Source organism: Pongo pygmaeus, chromosome 12 (genome assembly GCF_028885625.2).
Source record: "Pongo pygmaeus isolate AG05252 chromosome 12, NHGRI_mPonPyg2-v2.0_pri, whole genome shotgun sequence".
Taxonomy (NCBI): Eukaryota; Metazoa; Chordata; class Mammalia; order Primates; family Hominidae; genus Pongo; species Pongo pygmaeus.
The window spans coordinates 116,277,616-116,295,157 of NC_072385.2; the positions used below are offsets into that span (position 1 = coordinate 116,277,616).

At 35.7% G+C, this 17,542-nt stretch overlaps 1 protein-coding gene across 3 annotated transcripts in view; it reads left to right on the forward strand.

Moving 5' to 3' along the window:
* SMC6 (structural maintenance of chromosomes 6) overlaps positions 1-16,479 on the forward strand; it is an 88,898-nt gene extending 72,419 nt beyond the window's left edge. For all 3 annotated transcript variants that reach the window (XM_054472388.2, XM_054472399.2, XM_063648934.1), the window contains 4 exons: positions 3,071-3,176; positions 11,041-11,193; positions 15,086-15,183; positions 15,992-16,479. In XM_054472388.2, the coding sequence (XP_054328363.1) occupies positions 3,071-3,176; positions 11,041-11,193; positions 15,086-15,183; positions 15,992-16,106 (472 nt within the window). In that variant the 3' untranslated portion in view covers positions 16,107-16,479. The remainder of the gene's footprint in view (positions 1-3,070; positions 3,177-11,040; positions 11,194-15,085; positions 15,184-15,991) is intronic.
* The last annotated feature ends 1,063 nt before the right edge of the window (positions 16,480-17,542 follow it).

The window sequence follows — 17,542 nt, forward strand, 5'->3', positions numbered from 1 at the left end:
ATTTATTTTTATATCATTACTTAGAAATTTGTATTTAAAAGGTTGTTTGTAAAGTACTGGTCTTACAGTTTACAGGCATACCTCATTTTACTGCAGTTCACTTTACTGCACTTTACAAATATTGCAATTTTTACAGATTGAAGGTTTATGGCAAGCCTGCTTCAACCAAGTCTGTCAGCACCATTTATCCAATAGCATATGATCACTTTATGTCTCTGTGTCATATTTTGTTTAATTTTTGCAGTATTTCAGACTTTTTCATTATTATTAATCTGTTGTAGTGATCTGTCATCAGTAATCTTTGTTACTGTTCAAATTGTTTTCGGGTGCCACAAACTGCCCATATAAGACAGCAAACTTAATCAACAAATGTTGTGTGTGTTCTTCCTACTTCACTGACTGGCTATTGATTCCCTCATCTCTCTGTCCCCTTGGGTCTCCCTATTCCCTGAGACACAGCAATATTGAAATTAGGCTAGTTAATAGCCTTACAGTGACCTCTGAGTGTCCAAGTGAAAGGAAGAGTAGGATTTCTGTCACTTTAAATCAAAAGCTAGAAATGATTAAGCTTAGTGAGGAAGGTATGTCAAAAGCCAAGATAAGCCAAAAGCTAGGCCTCTTGTGCCAGTTAGCCAAGTTGTAAATACAAAGGAAAAGTTCTTGAAGGAAATTAAAAGTGCTATTCCGGTGAACACACTAATGATAAGAAAATTAAACAGCCTTATTGTTGATATGAAGAAAGTTCCAATGATCTGGATAGAAGATCAAAGCAGCTACAACATTCCCTTAAGTCAAAACCTAAACCAGAGCAATGCCCTAATTCTCCAATTCAATGAAGGCTGAGAAAGGTGAGGAAGCTGCGGAAGAAAAGTATGACTCTAGCAGAGGTTTGTTCATGAGGTTGAAGGAAAGAGGCCGTCTTTGTAATATAAAAGCGCAAGGTGCAACAGCAAGTGCTGATGTAGAAGCTGCACATTATCCAGAAGATCTGACTAAGATAACTGATGAAAGTGGCTACACTAAACAATGGATTTTCAACACAGACAAAACAGCCTTGTATTAGAAGATACCATCTAGGACTTTCATAGCTGGAAAGGAGAAGTCAATGCCTGGCTTCGTAGGACAGGCTAAGTCTCTTATTAGAGGCAAATGAAGCTAGTGACTTTAAGTTTAAGCCAATGTTTATTTACCATCTGAAAATCCTAGGACCCTTAAGAATTGTGCTAAATCCACTTTGTATGTGCTCTACAAATGGAAAAACAAAGCCTGATGAGAGCACATCTGTTTATAGCATCATGGATTACTGAATATTTTAAGCCCACTATTGAGTCCTACAGCTCAGAAGAAAATATTTCTTTGAAAATGTTACTGCTTATTGACAGTGCACCTGGTCACCCAAGAGCTGATATGATATACGAGGAGATTAATGTTGTTTTCATGCCTACTAACATCCATTCTGTAACCCGTAGATCAAGGAGTAATTTTAACTTTCAAGTCTTTTATTTAAGAAATACATTTTGTAAGACCATAGCTGCTGTACATAGTGATTCCTCTAATCGATCTGAGCAAAGTAAATTGAAAACCTTCTGGAAAGGACTCATCATTCTAGATACCATTAAGAACATTTATGATTCATGGGAGGAAGTCAAAATATCAACAATAGTGTAAACAAAACTTTTGTATGCAGTGGGAAACCAAAAAATGTGTGTGACTCACTTTATTGCAATATTCGCCTTTTTTGTGGTAGTCTGGAACTGAACCTGCAGTATTTCTGAAGTATGCCTGTATTACCTCCATATGATTCTTCACCACTGACATATTTCATATTGTTTACTCAGTCTTAGGAGGGAAGTAAAAACGACCTAATTTTTAAAATTGTTTATGTCTTTACTCTGGAGAACTTTGCCATTTTATGACAACAATCTCTTTTAGACATCCCATGAATGGAAGCGATGAATGAATACATATCTGTATTGAAAGAAAAGTTAACAGAAAATTCTGAAAACCAGCTAGCAGTGGGTGCTGTGGCAGCAGAAGGAAACTCAGGCTATCAGTGATTTCTAGTGTGGGAATTTAATGCAGTTCAAGGAGGGAAATAGAAAGGAAAAGAATACCAGAGAAATGAGCCTTAGGCTTACTAGGGAGTAAAGATGTTATGAAACCACAGCCAGTGACTTACCATGCAGATTTTATTTTCTAAATACCATTCCCCACTAAAAGGAACCAGGGCTCCATGGAGAAATGGCAGATTCCAGAGCTGGGCAGGGAAGGTACAGATGAGCCTCATACTATGGCAGAGAGGAAGGAAGGGCTGAAAAAAAAATGGGGGCACATCCAGCTTGAAGGGGTGCCCATTGGAAAAATCTAGGACAGTTTGAGGATCTCAATAAGGATAGTAATAGATGGTGTGAATAATGGAAAAATAAAGCCAATGAATATCAGACTCCCTAATCTATTCTGATAAATAGAAAGTTAGATAAGGAAATAAAGAATTGAGGAAGAAGGGAAAGTTCCTTACAGTAAAATGCCATCTAATATACAGAGAAGGAAAGATAGAGTTTGCATTGTGCCAAGCAAAGTGTAAGGCATTAGAGGTACCCAGTGCTTAAGAGAGTGCCCTTAGCTTTTTTGCTACTGTGAAGTTAGAAGGAGGCAAATAAATACTTTGTCTGTTTATCTTGTCACCATTACAGTTAATCCTCTCAAGGACAAGATACCTTTGTAATGTATTAGGGTAATGCCTTAGATTATTAATTAGTTGAATGACTGGTACATTCCTAAGCACTGACTATGGTATAATGGGTTATATTAAATGTGAGATGACTCTTTAATTCATTTCATTAATTTTTTTGTTGTAAAAGTAAATGAACTGGTGAAAATGTAGGGACATAAATGAATATAAAGACACAAGGCAAAAAATATTACCTAAAACTCAACTATTAAATGAGTAACCAATGTTTACATTTTGGCATATTTCCATCTGGTTTTCTAACATGCTTAGATCATGCGGAATATAGTTTTTAAAAAATCTTTGCCCTCTTTTTAATGTGCCTAATTTTTAAATTTCAAGGTGTTTGACTTTACGTTGCAAATTGTACTTTGACAACTTACTGTCTCAGCGGGCCTATTGTGGAAAAATGAATTTTGACCACAAGAATGAAACTCTAAGTATATCAGTAAGTATCTTAATTCTTTTCATCCTAATCATTAGAAAAACTAGTTGTTTCTTTTCTTTTCTATTTTTCTTGAGTTTTTTTTTAGAGACAGAGTCTTACTCTATTGCCCAGGCTGGAGTGCAGTGGTACGATCATAGCTTACTGTAACCTTGAACTCATGGGCTCAAGCGACCCTCCTGCCTCAGCCTCCCGAGTAGCTAGGAGTATAGGTGCATGCCACCATGCCCAGCTAATTTTTTTTTTTTTTTTTTTTTTCTGTATAGACAAGGTCTCACTATGTTGCCCAAGCTGGTCTTAAACTCCTGGCCTCAAGCAATTCTCCTGCCTTGGCCTCCCAAATTGCTGGGATTATCGGTGTGAGCCACCATGCCCAGCCTGCTGCTTTTCTTTTGAGAAAACATTGATAAACTTTAACCTATTGTCTTTGATTTTTAAGTTAAGGATGGTCTTTGCCAACGTGTTGAATTTAAATCGGTCTTACTAAATAAAGCTGCTAGCGTAGATTTTATTTTTAGACAAACACATTATTTTCTTAGGGTGATAATTGGGAAATTTTTTTCAGTGACAAGTATTTACCTTGTCTTTCTACTCCACTAGTTCCCTTTTAAAATTTACACAGTATTTTAAGTTATTTGGGACTTTATGGAAAGTACATAGTCTCCAGTCTCCTAAAAGGAAGCAAAGATGGTTCTTCCCCACTTAATTGTGTTTATACTATTTACTTCTGAAGTTGTCCTTAGATCTGGCCACTTTTGAGTAAAAACAACTACCCTGTTCAACTTGATTTTATGGGTTCTTTCACAGTCATGTGTTAAAAGAGGGTGTATGGAGATAAGGCATTAAAAAAATGTGTAGTCAGGAGGTCAGGAACAAGTACCCACTCTAAATATTCTGGGGCAGAATTTTCAAATAATTACCTACTACTGTTAGTTACCATAAATCTTATCCTTTCATTTTAATACTTAGAATAAATGTTAAATTTTTGGAACATCTTTTTTGTTTAAAAGCTCTGCATTTTAACCATATTAGAAAGTTAACTTTTACTCTCTCTTTAATTTCTACCAGTAGATCATGGGTAACTCCTCTTTACGCACCTTTGGTTTTTAAAAGACGCAATTATTAAAGATACAATTTTGAAAGTATTGGGAGGAATTGTGCTTATTGATAGGGAAGGTAGTATGTCATGGTAGTCTATTGTTCTCACTGCAGACTATGAAAAAGCCAGGGAAATTACAAAACTTTTATTTTTAAAGACATTGGAAAGCTGTCTAAACAATAATGAGTAGACAAATTGGAATTCCAAGGGACAGGGGAGCCTGTCCAAGGTAAGCTGACAATTGCTGGACGTTTTCTTTCCTGGGAGTGTTTGCTGATTCTGGACTTTGAGTAGTCTAGTAGTAGTAGGAGGGCTGACAAGACAGAGTAGAAACTTGGGAAGGGAACTGCTAGGCACCTAACTAATATTTCAGTTAGTCAATTCCTAAGTTCTGATCTTGTGCACAGTTGGCCCAAGGAACAGTTATGAATGATAAATGGACTAAGTCTTAGGAAAGTTGCAATTTAAGCCCAACCCAGCTTTCTCCCTTATTGACTGTGAGCCCTATCATACCTCAAGCCTAATATAAGGAAAGGGGGCCCCTCTTTAGTGAAATATTGTACATTTGGAGACGCCATTGATCTTTTACACAAAATATCAAGCATAAGGTAATAAAGACTGAGTGCTTACCCCTAAGATCAGGAAGAAAGCAGTTCTGTCCACACTCACCATTTATATTCGGAAGTAGAACTAAAGGTTCTAGCCAGTGCAGTTAGCCCAGAAAAAGAACTAAAAGGCATGTATATTGGAACAGAAGAAGTAAAATTCTTTTGATCCACAAATAATATGGTTATCTCTGCAGAAAATCTGATGGAATCTACAAAAAGAGCTACTAGAACTAGTTGAAGTCATAACTAGCAAGGTTGCAGACACAATCAGTATGCAAAAGTGAATTACGTTTCTATATACTTGCACCAAATGATTAGAAATTGAAATTTTAAAAAATACTATTTATATTAACATCAAAAATATAAACTACCTAGGGAAAAATCTGCCAGAAGATATTTAAGACCTGTACACTGAAAACTACTAAAATAGACGCTGAGAAGCTAAAGAAGATCTAAATAAATGGAGAGATATAGGGTGTTGCTAGATCAGAAGACTCAGTATTATTAAGAAGTAAGTTCTTCCCAAATTGATATACAGACTGACTCAACTCAATTTTCATTAAAATGCCAGCAGAAGTTTTTGTAGAAATTGACAAGCTGATCCTAAAATTCATATAGAAATGCAAAGGGCCTAAAATAGCCAAAACAGCTTTGAAAATGAAGAATAAAATTGGAAGACTTATCAAATTGTACACTTTAAATATATGCAGCTTATTATATTTCATTTATACTTAAAGCTGTAAAAGTTACCACATATATGAAGAAGCATGGAAAGGTGACTGATAATTTTTTTTAAAGTAGGAAATAGAACCAGACTACCAGATGATAATTACAAGAGAAAGCAGACTAGTATTTTTAACCATGATTAATTTGTTAAAGAACATAGAGTTAATCATAAACAAAATGGACAAAACAGATCCAGAGTTTCAACATAGAATTGGAATCCACAATTTCAATACAGAATTGGAAGCTACAAGAATATTTTAAAACTGAAAAGTGCCGCATCTGAAATTAAGAACTCATTGGATGGATTTAACAGCCAACTGGACACAACAGAAGACAAAATCAACTAATCAAGGCAGGTCGAAAGGAATATCTAAATTGAACAGCATAAAAACAGAAAACACTGAACAGAGTTTGAGATATGAGGAGCACAACCAGCAAGTTTAACATAGTTGGAGTCCCGATAGGATAGAACAAAGAATGAGCAGAAAGAATATTTGAAGAGATAATGTTTGAGAATTTTCAAAACTGAAATACATCAATCTAGATTCAGAAACCTCAGCAACCTACAAGTGAGGTAAATATAAAGAAAACCACACCTAAAATGTATATGATAGTCAAATAGCTGAAAACCAAAAACAAAGAGGTAACCTTACCTTTTTGTAAGTAGCAAGACAAAAAATATGCATTAGTTTCGAAAGAGCAACAATAAAACCGAAGGCAGACTTTTTAACAGAAATTCTGAAGGTAAATGTTACCTGACAGACTTTAAAGTGCTAGCAGAATTATTTTTAAAAACTGATATCTAGAATTCAGTAACTAGCAAAACTACCTTTCAAAAATGAAGATGAAACATCTTAGTTTTCAGACAAACAAAAGCTGAAATAATTATTCTTCAGTATGCTTGGCCTACAAGAAATACTAAAGAACATCTTCAGATGAAAGAAAAATGGTCACAGATGGAAACATGGAACTGCAGCAGGAACAGAGATAGGAATGCAAAAGATAAATCTATGGGTAAATACAAAACAGTTTCGTCCGTCTAAATCAACAATAATGATATTGCTGAATAGACACCCAAGTCTTGAGGGGCTTAGAAGCTGTAAAAGTCAAATATATGACAATAGCACAAAAAGAGAATAGAAGTACATGGAGTTCTAAACTGTTGTAAGGTTCTTGTACTTTTCAGGAAGTAATACCAATACGAATTTAAGATAAACGAATACATCAGCAATACATATTGCAATCTCTAGAGTAACCACTGAATTTTAAAAGGATGTATAATTTTAAAGCTAACAGAGACCAAATAAAAGGAATGGAAAACAAAAATACTCAATTATATGAAGGCAAAAAGGGAAGAGAAATAAAGAACATATGGAACAAATTGAAAGGAGATGCATGGCTCAAATCTAGATATATCAGTAATTACATTAAGTGTAAGTGCACTAAATTATTAAATTAAAAACAGGCTGAAAAGAAAAATACAAAAACTAACTGTATGCTGTTTATCAAAATACACCTTAAATATTAACATAAGGACAGAGAAGATCCTAAGTAAAATATGATAAAAGATACATCATGAAAACTACCACAGAGTGTATATTGTTTTGAAGTACATGTGGAACATTTACCAAAATAGACCATTTCCTGGCTATAATGCAAATCTCAACAAATTTCAAAGGATTGATGTCATACAGAATATATTGTAAAGTGGAATGAAACTAGAAATAACAGATAACCTTAAAACTTAATGAATGTTAGAAAATTAGGTAGCACATTTCTATATAATCTGTAGGTCAAAAAAGAAATCAAATAGAAATTAGAAGATAATTTTGAATCAAACAACAATAAAAAGAAAACATCAAAACTTGTATGATACAGCCATAGAATTTCTCAGAAGGGAATTTATAGCTCTAAATATATACATTAGTAAAAATGGAGGGCTGAACATTAATAATCTAAGTTCTATCTCAGGATGCTAAAAGGAAAAAAGCGTATTATAAATTCAAGTAGAGAGAAGGATACAGTGATGTAAGAGCAGAAATTGGAGAGTAGAAAGCAAATGTACAATAGCAATGAAACAATAGACACCTGAGGAGGACCTTACCTATATGCATAAATCACACATGTATGTAATGACAGGACTCCACTGCAAGGCTGTGGAAGAGGGTGGTCTTCTCATCTGAGGTGGGTGGATCATCTGAGGTCGGGAGTTCGAGACCAGCCTGACCAACATGGAGAAACCCCATCTCTACTAAAAATACAAAATTAGCTGGGCATGGTGGCACATGCGTGTAATCCCAGCTACTCGGGAGGCTGAGGCAGGAGAATCACTTAAACCTGGGAGGCGGAGGTTGCAGTGAACCGAGATCACACCATTACACTCCAGCCTGGGCAACAAGAGCGAAACTCTGTCTAAAAAAAAAAAAAAAATTTTTTTAAATAATAAACAGTAAGCAAAATTTGACCCCCTAACTTTATGTATAAAAAGTAATTTAGAAATTGATCATAGACCTAAATTTAAAACAATAAAGCTTCTAAAAGAAGAGAATGTCTTCGTGTGTTTTTGAGAAGATTTTTTGAATGGGACACAAAAAGCAACCTACTCAAAAGAAAAGATTGATAATTTGGACTTTATTAAAATTAAGAACTTCTCTTCATCAAAAAGTAACATTAAACAAGTGATAAAAGAAGCTACAGACTAGGAAAAGATATTTGTGATACATACATGGAATAAAGGACTTACCTAGAATTTAAAAATAGTAGTAAGAAAGAGACTGACATCACATTTAAAATAGTCAAAAGGCTTAAACTGAAACCACTTTAACGTATCTAAATGGTGAGTAAACACATGAAAAAGTGCTGTTAGTCATCAGAGAAATATTATTTATACCACAGTAAGTTACTGTCACACCGTTATTATGATGATGAAAATGAACAAGACTGGCAATATTTTGTGTTGGTGAGGATGTGGAATTGCAACTCTCATATATTGCTTGTGCGAGTATAACTTGGTCAGACTAATTTGGAAACCTCTCTGTCAATGTCTGTTAAAGCAGCTCCATTCTTGGGCATAAACCCAAGAAAAAATTAGTGCTTATTTTCTCAAACAGATATATTTGAAAATGTTCAAAGAAGTTTTATTTATCATAGCCCAAAACTGAGCAACCCAGTGTCTACCTAGAGTCAAATGGATAAATTCGGGTATATTCAAACAGTGACATACTGTTCCGTAATGAAAATAACAAACTGCTGTTTCACACAACATAGATGATCTGACAATGGTGAGTAAAAGAAGCCAGTTACAAGGATGTACATAGTGTATATAAATATGAAGTATATGTATAAAAGAGTATGTGTAACCTCTACATATGAAGTTCAGAAACTGTTAAAATTGATTTTGGGTGATTAAAATCAGAATAATAGTTACCTTTTCAGGGATGGTAATATACAAATAGTTTGCTTAGATGCTGGGGACATTCTTGTGTCTTGATCTCAGTAGTGGTTACCAGGTGTGTGTATGTATTCATGTAAAAATTGAGTTGTACACTTTTGTGTTCTTTATAAAAACTATTACCGTAATAAAAAAATGGAGAAAAAGGAAAGTATTAGAAGTGCTTGAATAATTTATCTCCAGAGCTAACTATACAAAACAACTCAAGCTAGACTTTCTGATGTTGTCATCTCTGTTTTTCAAAAGAATATCAGAAGAATCTTTAACTTATGTGACCTTCATTTTACTAATAAGGAAAGTGACACTGAAGTTCCATGATATGTTAGTAATAGATGAGAGGGTAAAAGCTAGATCTCCCAGATTTACCTGGGGCTTCATTTATTAAATTGGTGCAAAATACAGTTTGGGGGCAAGATTGCATCTTGGTATTTAGTTCTTGCTTTTATGTGGGAATTTTTATTTGGTTGATTGTTGGTTTGGTTTGTTTAGACTTATGATAGATGTAAAATTTTAGAGTAGGTTTAGAATTGGAATTTTTACCTTAGAATATTAATAATGTTAATACTAAAAAATAAATGAATGCTCACTTGAGAGCAGTATCACTTTTCAAACAGTGAATTGAAAAGTATTGGAAGCTGTATGTCTGCTATTGATATGAAACTAGTTGTTGCTCTTTTTTCACCTTGTATGCATATATGTGTATCTGGAATTTTGTCAAAAAAATAGAACCCTTCCTAATGTTATTGTATATTCTAGGAAATTGTGTGAATGATTTGCTGTTAATTTTATTAGTTGCTTTCTTATTGTTTCCATGGGCCCTTATTTAGTAAAGAATTTTTTAAAGATTTTATTTAGCTTTTAAAAGAAATTTAAAATTATTTAAATTTTAAAAGATTTTATTTAGAATTCAAAATAAATACAATACAAAAGAAATATATTATATATATTTTTTGAGATGGGGTCTCGCTCTGTCAACCAGGCTGGAGTGCAATGGCATGATCTTGGCTCACTGCAACCTCTGTCTCCCAGGCTCAAGCGATCCTCCCACCTCAGCCTCCCAAGTAGTTGGGACCACAGGAGTATGCCACCATGGCTGGCTAGTTTTTGTATTTTTGTGTGTGTGTGTATGTGTGCATGTGGAGATGAGGTTTCCCTGTGTTGCCCAGGCTGGTCTCGAACTCCTAGGTTCCTTTAAAGGATTCCTAAAGCAATCCTTTAAATCTTTTAAAAGATATATTTCAATGCACTTCTTTGGCCAGTGTAAGCTTTTTAAAGTTGATTCTGTCCTTTTGACGTTCAGTAATTACTTTTAATGCAGCTTAACCACTAGGTGTCACTATAATTCAAGTAACAAAAAATCTCAGCACTTTTAAATGTTTGAAGCTTAAGTTTCAGGGCCGGGTGTGGTGGCTCACACCTGTAATCCCAGCACTTTGGGAGGCTGAGACGGGAGGATTGCTTGAACCTAGGAGTTCGAGACCAGCCTGGGCAACATGGGGAAACCTCATCTCCACCTGAAAAAAAAAAAAATACAAAAATTAGCTGGCCTTGGTGGCATACTCCTGTGGTCCCAACTACTTGGGAGGCTGAGGTGGGAGGATCGCTTGAGCCTGGGAGACAGAGGTTGCAGTGAGCCAAGATCATGCCATTGCACTCCAGCCTGGTTGACAGAGTGAGACCCTGTTTCAGAAAAAAAAAATTGTTTTAAATTAGTAAGCCTTTGGAATTTTGGTCTGTTAGATTCAGTTATGGTGAAAAAAGTTTTCAGTTTTATTCTCTTGCAGTAGAGCAAAAAGTACCATTATACGTGTAACTGTTTTACTGTATAATTTTTTGAAAGGAATGGATATTTCCAAATCACTAAGTCATTTTATTCCCATCTCCTTTTTCCTGTAAATCTATTATTTATCTGTCTTGTAAAGAATTTAATCTGGCCTTTCATTTACTTAGTTTTTTGTTCCTTGTCAACTCATTCTCTTCAAGGTTCAGCCTGGAGAAGGAAATAAAGCTGCTTTCAATGACATGAGAGCCTTGTCTGGAGGCGAACGTTCTTTCTCCACAGTGTGTTTTATTCTTTCGCTATGGTCCATCGCGGAATCTCCTTTCAGATGCCTGGATGAATTTGATGTCTACATGGTATTGTTAAATTTTAAATTCTCTTTTTCATTTTTTTGTTTGTTTGAAACATATACTTCTAAAGGAAGGAAATCTTTCTTTAGTTTTACCCCTAACAGGAAAGAGCCTGCCCTGATTCTTTACTCTGTGACCAGTAGTGGGGAAGAACTAAAGAACTAGAGTTCTCTCCCTTGCTTCTATGCACACAGTACCCCTAGAGACCCTGGAGGGGTCCTCCTCTTCTCCACCAGCATGGATATCCGTGCCTTCCATCATATCTGCGTTTTCTCCCTCACCCTCTCTCCCAGCTTATTTTCATCAACCTATAAATATGTTCAGACTTTTTGTTTTAATACAAAATTATAACCTGTTCACCACCCTGGCTTTGACTCACCCTAGCCACTGTTTACTGTTCCTTCATACCCACACATTTCAGAACAATGTATAGAACATAAGCGAACAAGAACTTTTGAATTTCCGGTTAAAAAGCATAGGATTTGAGACCTACCTCTGACAGGCAAAATATCTCTACTTATTGGGTCTCAATTTTTTCATCTACAAAACAATGTTATTACTAATTCCTACCTCTCAGGGTTAGAGTGAGGCTCAGATGGTGTCTTTCATACATTATACTTACTGTGTTTCAGGCATATAGTAAGTTCTCATAAATTAGCAATTATTTTCTAATTCATATCTCATTGTTTGCTCAATCTAACTGTAATCTGGATGTAGATGACACTACTCTAGCAAAACTTGTTTAGCAAAGGTTATAAATGAGCTTTAATCTTACCTTATTTTTTAAAGTATTTGACACCATAGACCTATCCTCCATCCCTTAAAATGTCTTCTTACCAGCTGCCACCCTCTCTTTCCTGGTTTTCCTGTTTTTCTGTTCTTCGTTCTTAATCTGCTAAGCTGCCTCCCCTAATTCTGTTGCACTTAAGCATTTGAGATCTTTGTTTGCTTGTTATAGTGTTATTGATTTTCCTGAATTCCATATCCTACTTCCCCCTACACATATACACATATCACAGTCCCCAAAACTACTACCCGCATATGGACAGATACCTACCAACTCATAGCACCACATCCTGACGTCTCTCCTCTACTCTAGACCCAGATGCCCTGTTAGACATCACCTGGCAAACAACCAATATCTGAAATTCAGCAGGCCCGAGGTTGAATGTGCCTTCATCTCAAAGCCTCTTTCTTTTCCTGAATTCCCTACCTTGATGAATGCAAACTGTCATTTCCAGTGCAGTCACCTACCTTTGACACCTGTGATTTACCTTTGATTCTTCCTTATTCAAGTCTGACCTCTGTCCGCTTCTCCTTTAAGACTGCTCTTTGGTCTCTGCCCTCTTCTCCTTTCTCACTGACATTCTTCCTCTCATCCCCCTATCTTCGCCTCATACCTGTGGTGATAGCCTCTTCTCCGGACTCCCAGGCTTGCGTGTGGCCCCTTCGGTCCGTCCTCCACCATTTTGACAGGTTTACATTTCTACGGTTGATCTGATGGTGGTCATTCATCTATGTAAAACCCTTTGGAGGTTATTATATATGGAATAAATGTTTAATTCTTTAGGGTAGCTTTGAGACCCTTCATGATATCGTACCTGCCTACGTTTTTCAGCTGTTCTAAGCTATTTGTAATTCTCCAAACATGGTGCCTCTGCCTGGTATGCCCTCCTTAATCACATGTCACTCTACTCATCTTTCAGAACATTGTTCAAACGCCACTTTTGTGAGACTTCTGTGACCGCCGTACCCTATCAGGCAGGATGAGGAACTTCTCAGAGCTTCCTTTGCACTACCTTACATCAACTCATAATATATATTACTTTTATATTTTTAAGATAAAAATATAAAAATGCTTTATGTTATTATATAGTATTTTATACTATTTTTTATTCTGTTGCAGTTGCCCATTTTTATATCTGAATCCCCTACCAGATAGTAAGCATTTTGAGGTTATCAGCTATATCTTAGATATTTATGTCTCCTAATGCCTAGTCTATAATGACCGTGTAGTAAGTGTGTATTCATGAATCAGAATTTATACCTGTGAGTGCTGTATAATACTTCAGTGTCAATTTTTTTCTATGATACTATTGCAGAAAATGGGTTAGATATTCCTCCAAGAATTGTCTTCAGAGCTAATCACGAGTCATAGAAGATGATTATTCTTTCCATGCAGTGTTTTTGTCCAGAATGGTGCTGTGCAGTCTTATCACTCATCTTGTATGTCAGATTTAATTCTAAGCAGCTCCTTTCTCTTTCAGAAACTTAGAGCTTCTTAATCAGAATGGCACTTTGCCCCAATGAAATTATTCAGAAGAATGTATCCAAGTTCTGTGAGCTAATCCAAGGAAAACAATTTTTTTTTGGGTACTTTGGCAGTTTTGTTATAAAATAATAGGCCTCTCACAGTACATATGCCTGATGGAATTTTTATAATCAGAGCCATTGAGCAATATAGCCAGGATTTGTATCCCATTTCGACTCCACAGCCCTTGTTCTAAATCTCCATGCTGTATTGCCACATACAGTTTTATTTTTTATTTATTTACTTATTTTTTTCAGGACACAGTCTCGTTCTGTCACCCAGGCTGGAGTGCAGTGGCGTGATCTCAGCTCACTGCGACTTCTGCCTCCTGAATTCAATTGATCCTTGTGACTCAGCCACCTGAGTACCTGGGATTACAGGTGTGCACCACCATGCCCGGCTAATTTTTGTATATTTTGTAGAGGCTGGGTTTTGCCATATTGGCCAGGCTGATCTCGAGCTCCTGGCCTCAAGTGATCCACCCGCCTCAATCTCCCAAAGTGCTGGGATTACAGGCATGAGCTGCTGCGCCCAGCACCACATATAGTATTAAATTAAGACCTTTAAAATATACGTGTTCGTGTGTCAATGATTTCAACTTTTAGGAATTTTCAAGGGGATTGAAGAACACTTTGATTTTCTTTTACTATTATTTAACTCAGAAAATGTAGCCACAGGTCTAGATCATTTAATCCCAAAACCTATTATAACTAAGCATTATTTTTTTTCTATACCCTGATGTGCTATTTAACTTATTTAAAGATATAATCAAGAAATTGGTCTGTAAGTTCAAATTGGTTTACACTGTACAAATGGTAGAGGTAATGGGGAGAGGCAGACTTTTTTAAAACTTAACCTTTATCATTGAGGGAAAATTTGAGAGACTTAATGAATTTGAGACTAGCCACTTTTGTTACTCCCCTGACTCATTAACCATTACTGTACAAATTAGATTTATTCTCTAACCTTTAGTTGTGTCAGGAGAATATTTTCTGATTATTTCAATTGCTACACATATTTGAGGGAGGGGGCCATGCATACAAATATTTTGACTATAGAAATTACCTGAAAGACATATTTATTCAGTTATTATCCCCTAAGAATTTCTCTTTTTTCCCTTAGAGATGGGGTTTCACTCTGTCATTCAGGCTAGAGTGCAATGGTGCGATCATAGCTTACTATACCCTTGAGTTCCTGGGCTCAAGTGATCCTCCTGCCTCGACCTCCCGAGTAGCTAGGACGACAGGCATGTACCACCATGCCCAACTTTTTTTTTTTTTTTTTGGTAGAGACAGGGTCTCGCTATTATGCCCAGGCTGGTCTCGAACTCCTGACCTCAATTGATCCTGTCACCTCCACCTCTCAAAGCATTGGGATTACAAACATGAGCCACTGCACCCAGCCAATTTTCTCCTAATAGTTTCTGGTATTTCTTTTCCAGTATAATAGATTTCTTGGACATCATAGGTAATGTAATGACTGATCCCTGGATGAAAATCCAGGAGCTCGTATCAGCCCACAGAATGCTGCTTTTACAGAAACGTGACTTACACAATGGCAATCCTAACTTTTGCCTTTGTTTTTCAGGATATGGTTAATAGGAGAATTGCCATGGACTTGATCCTGAAGATGGCAGATTCCCAGCGCTTTAGACAGTTTATCTTGCTCACACCTCAAAGCATGAGGTAACTTTTTAAAACTTTCTAGATACATATCAAGTATATAAAAGGCGGAAAGAAATCTTTTACAATTTTAATTTTTAAAATACAAATACATACAAGACCAATGAAAATAAAAATTAGCTCCCCTACTAGTTCAGGAGATTTGGGATGTTTTTCTCTTTTCGAGATACTTAAAATTTTACTTGTATTACTTCCCTTTCGTAACTGAAGCAAGTTGTTACTATTCTGTTTTGAGTCTGCTTCTTTGTAGTTATGATGACAAACTAAAGTAATATAATTTTAGTAATTCTGTTTGCACTAAAATGATTTATGATTTCCCTAATCTTGCCTCTTTTCTCTTGGTGACTTACAAATGTCAATCTTTCTAAACAAAGAGCTGTACGCTGCTGTCAGTCAGTATTTACTGGGTGCCTACAATGTGTCAAGCACTGTGTCACCTAGAGTTAATATTCTGTGTCTAAAGTAGCCATGTGATTATATGGGGATCTAAATTTGTGGTTGGGAATATTCAGCTAACTCCTTCCTTGCTAGACAATAACAGAAATTTAAAATAGTTGATATCTAAATCTCTTTCATTTTCTTTTCCTCCAAACTGAAAACCCATGGGATCTAGCAGGAAGTTAATTTTTAAAATTGAAAACAAATTATTTCCTTATTGCAAATAATGTTTCTCCTAGAACTCTAGATATTAGATATATCCCAGATAATAGCCAAATATTTAGCTTTATATTTTCATGAGGTAATATTAGAATTTTTTTTAATTGGTAAAAGGTTTCTTGGAAATTTGAGTAATTGATTTTGCTTCTTCTAGTTCACTTCCGTCCAGTAAACTGATAAGAATTCTCCGAATGTCTGATCCTGAAAGAGGACAAACTACGTTGCCTTTCAGACCTGTGACTCAAGAAGAAGATGATGACCAAAGTTGATTTGTAACTTAACATGCCTTGTCCTGATGTTGAGGGATTTGTGAAGGGAAAAAAATTCTGGACTCTTTGATATAATAAAATGAGACTGGAGGCATTCTGAAATGAAAGAAACTCCTTTATATATCCAACCACAATCAAACGTATAAATAAACCTAGAAAACCAACTACAACCAGCAATTTAAGATTACTATTACTTTAAGAAAATCAATTTCATAGTATTGGTTTTAAATCTTTTTAAGTTTTTTTAATATCATCTATTTTTATAGATTCTTTTTCAGAAGTAAAATTTTGTACATATATACATGTACATATCTGTTTAGTTTGGGTTCATTTCTATAGCATTTTGTAAGAAAATAAAAGTTTGACCACCTGATTATATTTAGTTTTGCTTTTCCAGATATTACATTCTATGGTTACTAAAAATGGATGAAGGGAGGGATTTCTCATTGCAGAGGGTGGGGTGCAAGGGCAGTAAGACACTTGTACAGAGCACTGAAGCTTTTCCAACTTCTACACATGCCTTTTTCTCAGTCCTTTAACTGTCCACCCTACCAAGAGCTTGTAACCAGTATCAGAACTGGATAATGATGCAGTTTTTCACTCTGACCTCCAGCATGCTTGCCTGGTTTAAAAGCCCTCAGTTTGCAGTCCAAGGACTGTTCAGGCTTGTCCTCAGCTGAGAGGACACAGGCTAGAGGGACTGTGCAGACCAGGCTGGGAGAAGGGCTGGGAAAACTGGGAGTGGAGGGTGGATCCTCATGGAGCAGGAGAGTAGCTCGTGGCTCCAGGAGCCTGAGGCCATGCGGTTGATGGTGAGCTGACATCAATTCTAAGACTCATCCTAATTTAGGGGTGTTAAAAAGTGTGCTGCTTAGAATGATCAAATATAGTTATTGTAAAAAAATGATATTTATGAACTTTTTATTTTAGAAAACATGAATTTCATTGCTCCCTGTATTCTTTGTGTGATACTAGGATTCATGCTAAACTTTTTAAGAATGTATTGGATATCAAGAAGCATTCCTTACATTAGTAGCAATAAATATTAGAATGAATATGAAATTGAACTATTTTCAGAAAAAGGGCAGTATATTAAGAGCAGGGACTGTTCTCTAGTTATTGAGGAAAACTGGACTCTGTGTTTTTGGTGGAGGAAGAAGTTTAAGATACTTTAGTCTTAAATTGAGGTTTGTTGCCAAATGACAAGTTCAAAAACTTGGGCTTTCTAATCAGAATTTCCAGGAGGAGGAAAGTGTGTGCTGAATATTTTAAACATTTCTCACTGATCATACAAAGTCTGATTTTTAAATTTACACTTATAATGCCTTTGTATTAAGACTATTTTTAACATATGCTTTTCCAAATTAAAAATGAAGTAGAGTATACCAAATGCATAAACTTTCATTAGCTAAGGAACTAATGTCTGAATTTTGTTA